The sequence below is a fragment of the Euphorbia lathyris genome, chromosome 1 (assembly GCF_963576675.1).
Source record: "Euphorbia lathyris chromosome 1, ddEupLath1.1, whole genome shotgun sequence".
NCBI lineage: Eukaryota > Viridiplantae > Streptophyta > Magnoliopsida > Malpighiales > Euphorbiaceae > Euphorbia > Euphorbia lathyris.
Window position 1 is genome coordinate 93,524,198 of NC_088910.1, and position 8,080 is coordinate 93,532,277.

General features: G+C 34.6%; 1 protein-coding gene across 1 annotated transcript; it reads left to right on the forward strand.

Moving 5' to 3' along the window:
* Positions 1–6,340: 6,340 nt before the first annotated feature.
* On the forward strand, positions 6,341–6,891 carry LOC136211497 (stress-induced protein KIN2-like). The gene is made up of 3 exons (XM_066002723.1): positions 6,341–6,441; positions 6,526–6,594; positions 6,682–6,891. The coding sequence occupies exons 1-3, from the start codon at positions 6,385–6,387 to the stop codon at positions 6,754–6,756; spliced, it is 201 nt and encodes a 66-aa protein (XP_065858795.1). The 5' UTR covers positions 6,341–6,384; the 3' UTR covers positions 6,757–6,891.
* The last annotated feature ends 1,189 nt before the right edge of the window (positions 6,892–8,080 follow it).

The window sequence follows — 8,080 nt, forward strand, 5'->3', positions numbered from 1 at the left end:
TCTCAAGCTTGATCTGGAGAAAGCTTATGATCATTTAAACTGGAGCTTTCTTTTGGATAGCTTAAGTAAAGCTGGTATTCCTGAGAACTGGAGGAGTTTGATTGAAGGTTGCGTGTCTTCTCCTGTTTTCCAGGTTCTGATCAATGGAGATATGTCTGATGAGTTTTCTCCTTCTAGGGGTATCCGTCAAGGAGATCCTATGAGCCCTTTCCTTTTTGTGATAGCAATGGAAAGGCTGGCTCACCTAATTCAAGAAGCTATGAATAAGGGGAGTCTCCATCCTGTGTCCATTAACAGATTTTGCCCTCCTATTTCCCACTTGTTCTTCGCTGACGATGTGATGATCTTTGTGGAAGGGAATGAGGAGCAAATTGGTGTGGTCATGAATATCCTGGAGTGCTTTTTCGTTGCTTCTGGCCAGAAGATCAATGTCCACAAGTCCCGGATGCTTTGCTCTAAGAACATGGATAGAAGCCTCTGTAATAAGCTTAGCGATCTTTCGGGTATCCCTCTTACCCAATCCTTGGGAAAGTATCTTGGGATCCCCCTTCATAGTGACAGAGTTTCCAAAGTCTACTTTAAGGAGACTCTGGACAAAACTAATGGGTTGTGTGCTAGTTGGAAGGCCAATTCTCTTTCCTTGGCTGGCCGTCTAACCTTAATTCAGTCTGTCAACTGCGCAGCTCCCAATCATATCATGCAAGCATGTAAGTTGCCTGAGCCGGTTCTCAATGAGCTTGATAAAATCAACCGGCATTTTCTTTGGGGTGAGTCTGGAGAGGGTAGGAAGATTCACCTAGTCCCTTGGAAGGAGGTCTGCCAGCCTAAAAGCAGGGGGGGTCTTGGCATCAGACAAGCTAAAGATAACAATAAGGTCTTGTTGATGAAGCTCCTCTGGAGAATGTGGCAGAACCCTTCTTCTCTTTGGGTTCGATTGCTTTGTGGCAAGTATCGAAAGGACAAAATCTTTGGGGGCCCTAAAGAGAGGATTGGCAATTGTTCTTTCCTTTGGAAAGGGCTCAGTGCTGTGTTTGCTGAGTTCTGCACGGGGGTTGGCCTGGAGGTGGGTAATGGTAAGTCCATAAGCTTCTGGTATGACACCTGGATCGAAGATAAACCTCTTATAGAGGTTTGCTGGTCTCCCCCGCCTAGCAATTTCCGCAACTGGAGGATTGCCGATGTGGTGGACTCTGATGGGGACTGGATTTGGTCTATGTTTGATTCCTTCTTGAGCCTTGATTCTCTCCTCAGAATCAGGGGAGTGAAGATTAGTAACCTTGAGGAGGACAAGGATATGCATTGTTGGGCCCTGACAAAAAATGGAGCTTACTCTTGCAAGTCTGCCTTTGAAGCTTTTACTCTTGACAGATCCGACCCTCTTTCGGACACTTGGAAATCCATTTGGGCTCTGAAAATCCCTTACCGAATGAGGAGCTTCTTGTGGCTTGGAGTCAAGGACATGTTGCTGACTAATTCGGATAGACATAGATGTCACTTGGCGGATTCAGGTGCTTGCAGTAGATGCAGAGGCCAAGTTGAATCTTTGTGCCATGCCCTTAGGGACTGCCCTAAGAGTAAGGAGGTTTGGCAGAAAGTTCTTCCGCACCACATTCTCCCCTCCTTCTTTGCCTACCCTGAGAATGACTGGTTCTCCAATGGGGTTAAAGGTAGGTTAATGGCTAGCATAGAGCAGGGAGACATTTTATTTGCTATTATCTGCCACCACCTTTGGAAGTGGAGAAACGAGGAGATCTTTGGTGAGAAGACTGTTTTTATTCAGAACTTACCCGAGTTCTTCTCTAAAAAGCTCCTTACCATTACGGGGAGCTTCAAAGGGGACCCCCTTGCCAATTCTACCCAGAATAAAGAGGTTCAACTCGTTGGGTGGTGTAGGCCGAAGGATGGGGTGGTTAAGTTGAACACGGATGGCTCCTGTCTCAACAATGGAAAGATCGCGGCTGGAGGCGTGCTCAGGGACGCGAGAGGTGCCTGGTTGTCTGGATTCACCCATAACCTGGGTTTGGGCTCATCCTTTTCAGCGGAACTTTGGGGTATTCTTTCTAGAGTCAAGCTTGCCAGAAATCTGGGTATTAAAAGGCTTGCTGTGGAGTCTGATAATATGGAGGCTATTAATATGATCTCTAATAATCATGCTTTTTGTCTTAGTAGCCAGAACCTTATCAAAGCAATAAGAAGTCTTGGCTCCTCCTTTGAGTCCTTAGAGTTCAGCCACATCTACAGAGAACAAAATCGAATTGCGGATCGCTTGGCGGCGGCTGGGCACGAGGGGATGTTAGGTGTTTCCACCCTTTCTGATCCTCCTATCTATCTTTCTTCTCTCCTTTTAGAGGACAGAGTTGGGGTTAGCTTTCCTAGGCTGATCCCAGGTTAGCTTTTGTCTCGGTGTTGGTTTGTTTTCTTTCCTGTTTCTACCAAAAAAAAATGCCTAATTCCATTAATTATTTTAATTTGGACCAAATTAAGTAGATTAATTACAAAATTGGCCTAGATTAAAATATGGGTGAAACACAACTCATGCTCGGTTTTTATTGAGCTAAGTGCATAGATTGAAATGTAAAATTTATTGAAATAATAAAAAAAAACCTAAGAAGTTTAATTCAAACTTGGGTTGCCTTTCAAGAACCGCTACTTTATAGTCGGTTAGCTCGACATAGAATTCCTTCCTAGGTGTAAGCTTCCATTCGTGTTAAGAATTCAAAATCCTAAATAAATAATCCGTACTTACAAAATGGATTATGAGTCTCAAAGGAATTTAATAAAAATAAAAGGCCAAATTTAAACAAATTATGAAAAAGTTTGGTTTGCTCCCTTTTGGATTCTCTTGGTAGGTCAAAGAGAATGAAAACTTCTGAGCATGGAGCAGACCCAAATTTTTCAAACTTTTAAGGAAAATGTAGTTTAGGTACACAAGTTTTGACTTGATCGTATATTCCTATCACATTATTTGGGATTTCAGATTTTGAATCGGGGTTGCTTACCGCTTCTGGTTCCTTACTTACCTCGAGTGGTACCTGCGACGGTGGACTTGGTTCTACCTTTTTACCGTTCCTCAATGTGATAGCTTGAGTTGATTCCCCTTATGGAATTTTTATGTTTTCCTCCTTTTTTGCTCGGGAGAGCACCCTGGGATTGCTCTTGCCTTTCATGGTTCATTTGAGCCAATTGGTTGCTCAAGACATTGCAAAGCACCTCATTGTTTGCAAGCCGTGCTGAAATTTCTTTGAAAAGGGATGGCACCTTATCTTGTGAACTAAAGGGGTATGGAGGAGCTTGGCTTACTTGTTCGTAGGGAGACATTCCCTATTTGTTTTCCCTGTGCTCATTAACAAATCCATTTGGAGGCCTTAACATGTTAGGGTTCCTGTAGGACAGATTTGAGTGTTGAGGTCTCCTCCTATCATTATTATAAAAATTGTAAGAGTTGGGGTTAAAATTGTACCTTTGGTGATTACCCACAAAACTTACATTTTCACTGGTGCCGAGGCTCAGTTTTGCCATCAAGATGTCCATTTTCTTATTTAACTCGACCATAGAGGGATTGAGAGCCTCATTCTTCATGGCATGAACACAAAATCAAAAATTAAAACTTAAAGCTATTAATAAGTATAAAACTAAAACTCACAGATATGAATAAAATTTTGACCGAGCCCAATCGATCCGAATTTTGACCGAGCTTTGACCGAGCCGAATTCGGACAATTTGCGAACTAGGCAGGCTCGTTCGCAGCCCTAGCTAGACATTCCTCAAAAGAGGCTCTTAAGAACAGTAGAGAGTCATCTGCAAAGAATAAATGAGTCACCATCGGATTACCCCTACTCGGCTTGATAAAACCTTTAGGAACCCATTTATAAGAAAAGAAAAAGAAAAAATTTGTAACATATCTCATAATAGTAGTGACATAATGAAAGGAAAGCTCGTCCATCTCATCAATATCTTAACAAAAGACCACTCGATTCTGCCATATGCTTGTTCATATCAAACTTCATGGTGCAATATCCTCTCATCCCTTTGTATCTGTGTATCATAATATGGAACATTTCGAAAGTGATCAAGGTATTATCAGTGATAAATCGATTCGGAACAAAAGCACATTGGGTTTGACTGGTTAATGAATCTACGACAGGTTTCATGCGATTTGCTAAAACTTTTGAAGCAAGTTTGTAAATCACATCGTCTCCTCCTTTTCTTGAAGTGCAATAATCTTCTGGAAATTTTATTAGCTTATGCATCTCCCCTATGACAATCCATATATATAATCCACAACTATATATAAAAGTTTAAGTATGCATTAAATTTCTTTCCAGAAAAAAAAAAGTATGCATTAATTTTAGGGTAAATAATTATAAAGTTCTTATGTTTTTACTTAACACGCTAGTAAGTCCGTCATATTATTATAAGGCCTTTAAGTTTTATCTTAATCAATTCTTTAGTCCTTCCATTTATTTTTGTAAATGAAAATCCAAAGTTGTCCCTAGTTATATACATAAAAAAAAATATCTTTTAGTTTCAAATTTAATCTAATTAATTTTAATGAAATTTTGAACTACATATCAATTCTTTAGTCCTTCCATTTATTTTTGTAAATGAAAGTCCAAAATTGTCCCTAGTTATATATATAATTTTTTTATCTTTTAGTTTCAAATTTAATCTAATTAATTTTAATGAAGTTTTTGAACTACATATACACTGAAATATTAATATACTTGAAAAAATGTATCATTAATTTTCTTAAATTATAATTAATTTTTTTCTTTATTTTTTAATATAATATCTTTAAACTAACATTAAATATTATTATAATTTTTTTTAAATCATATTTTTTTTCTTCATTTGAAAAATTTTATTAGAATTATAAAAACTTTTTACAATGATAGTCTTACTCCTATTTTAATAATTTTTGAAATATTTTTTATTTATTTGTTTAGTCAATAAATTTTGCGTTATTAAATTAAAGTTCTATAATTATATAAAAATTAATAAATCAATTACTTTACATTGGAGAGATTGTGATTATGTAGAAAAAAAGAGAAAAAAAATATAAAATAGAAAAAATAGATGTTTTATTATTAAAACATAAAGTAAAGGGTAATTTTGATATTATAAAATTTATTTAGTATAGTTTGATCATTGACCCAAGCATAAGGACTAAGGAGTTAATAAAAAACCCTGAGGGACTATATAATTATTTCTAAAAACACAAGGACTAAGTAGTGTATTAAGTAAAAACACAGAGACCTTATAATTATTTACCCTTAATTTTATTTACTTAAACTTATAAGATTATATATGCAGAGGAGAAAATATCACTGCATTAAATGCAAAGTTAATACTAATCAATTTTGTATTTTTTTATTTAATTCGGTCCAATTCAATTCGATTCTGATAAATTTTGGTCCAATTCTTAAATAAAAAGTTAACCGTTTTCAATTTGGTTTAGTTCTCTAAAAAAGCCAATAGTTATATACAATTTTGGATGTTTTTTCTCGGATATTTGGTATAATTAAATATATTCAGTATCCACGCCTAGTTCTCCATCTATGTGTTTTGAAAGTGGGGTAAACTACACTCATTGTCACCGAATTTCACTTATTTTATGATATGGTCACAAATTTTCAAAACATCATATAAAAGTCACTTAATTTTATATTTTCTAATATTATGACCACTAAATTTCAATTAACGTCTTAAAATAATCCTCGGCGGTCTCAAAATAAAAACCTTCAAGAATTAAAATTGTCTAGAAACACATTAACCATGAAACCACGTTTTTTATTTTCTAAAATCACCAATCTAAAACTTTATCTCTTTAAACATTCATTTCCAACAAGCAAACAAATTAACTAAAGTTGCTTAAAATATCGTCAATTCGTGAATTTATTTTTTATTTTTTTATCAATAGATATTTTGACACGTTAATTAAAATTTAGTGGTCATAGTTTTAGAAAGTGTAAGACTGAGTGATTTTTAAGTTACATTTTAGAGTTTAATGACCATAATATTTGTTGAAATAAAGTTCAGTGGTTATGAGTGTAATAGTGCCTCCTGTTATTTGAATTGATAACGGAATTCCCTTATCTATAATAAATGAATGGCATATATTATTAATCCCATAAAATCCGAAATCATTTTGAATAAAGCTAAAAAATAGAAACAAAATGAATAGAAGAGAAGAAGATTTCAAAGATTTTAAGTACAGCCCTGGTCAAAAGGCTTAAACATAATACATAAAAAATAGGATGAAACATGGCAAGTAAGGATTGGTTAGAGAGAAATATAAATATTCATGAAAGCATAAGGATTTTTCATCAATACATTAAACATAAGAAGTAATTAATTACAGTTAAAAAAGAAAAGAAGAAGAAAATGAACAATTCTCAGGATGCTAGCTACCAAGCTGGACAGGCCAAAGGCCAAGCTCAGGTTTTTATTTATTTTAACATTTTTCATTTTATTTTTTACATGGAAATGTCATAATAATTATATAAATATATTTATGATTTTCAGGAGAAATCTGGGCAGCTTATAGACAAGGCCAGCAATGCAGCTCAATCTGCCAAAGAATCATGCCAAGAGGTTCTTTCTCTTTCTATTTTTCATTTTTTAAAAGAAAATATCATTTAATCTTTTTAATGTTTCTAACATATGAAAATTAAAATGCAGGCTGGGCAACAAATTAAGGAAAAGGCACAAAGTGCTACTGAAACTGTAAAGGACAAAGTTGGAATTAACAATTGAATTGATCCAAGATGTCATGTTTTCATATTTTCTACTTTCTCTCATAACGGAGGGCTTCCCTTCAAATTAAGAAAAATACTAGTTTTTGCATTGTAACTTTTTTTTTTATCAATTTTATATTTATCCCAATTTTGAATTTGTGGACCAAACTACTAGCCTTGTTTACTTCACATATATTATGCTACAACATGTTTAAGGTCTAGATAATAACGAAGTTAGTGATTTAATATTTACTTTTGCAAAAAAAAAAAAATTATAAGGGATTAATCATAGATATTGATATTGACAGATGGAAATGAAAGTAAATCATATTAACATTAAATAGTACTGAAATATTATGAGGGATTGATCATAAATGAGTTTTTAATTTTAAAAGAATATAATTCAATTGGTACGGAAATATTATGAGTTCAAATTCATCCCCTTTCAAAACATAAAAAAAAAAAAAAAAAAAAGTGTTTCTATTAAATTCATCTCGTAAAATCAGCTTTTTCAAAATTAGTTTTTTTAGGTTTAATATCTTTCCAGCCCCTTAAGTTGTCTCAAGACCTCCCGACTTAGACTTGTGACAACTAATCTCTTCAATTTGCTTATTTGGAACAAATAACCCCTTAAATTGCTCAATTGAAACAAATAACTCCTCAAGTTGTTTATTTAGAACAAATAACTCCTAAACCTAAAAAAACATTCAACATAATATTACATCATAAATAAAAGATTTCAAAATATCGGTTCCTACATCTAACTAATCTACTGATATATTAATTAAAGAGCAAAAAACACTCCCGAAATAACTTATTTAATGGGTTATTTGTTTCAAATAAACAAGTTGATGGGGTTAGTTGTAACAAGTCTAAGTTCGGGGGGTCAGTTGCAGTATTGGAAGGTATTAAGCCCTTTCAAATACTTCTTCACCAAACACCACTATTAAAGGTTTGACTAGTCAAAACCTTTAAAGTGGTTCAAACCTCTAATTTTATCCTAGAAAACTCTTTGCCAAACAGGACGTATAAAATAATTAAGTTGGTCATGGTTGGAATCTCACCTTTGACTAATGGTCTTTTAAACTTTTTGCTTGTTTTTTTTTATCTTCAACCATTCTGGATTCGCCATTGAATCTTTATAGGTCATTACTAAGGTTGTAAGACCGATCCGGTCTGGCCGGTTCAATCCAGTTGAACCGAACCTGATAGGTAACTGATTCGAAGATACTAAAAAATTAACACCAGTGAAACCCGCTTAAAATCCGTTGAACTATTAAACCGAAAACCGGTTATGGGTTAGCCGGTTTCATGAGTCAAAATTTCAGTCTTTTGTTAAGAAA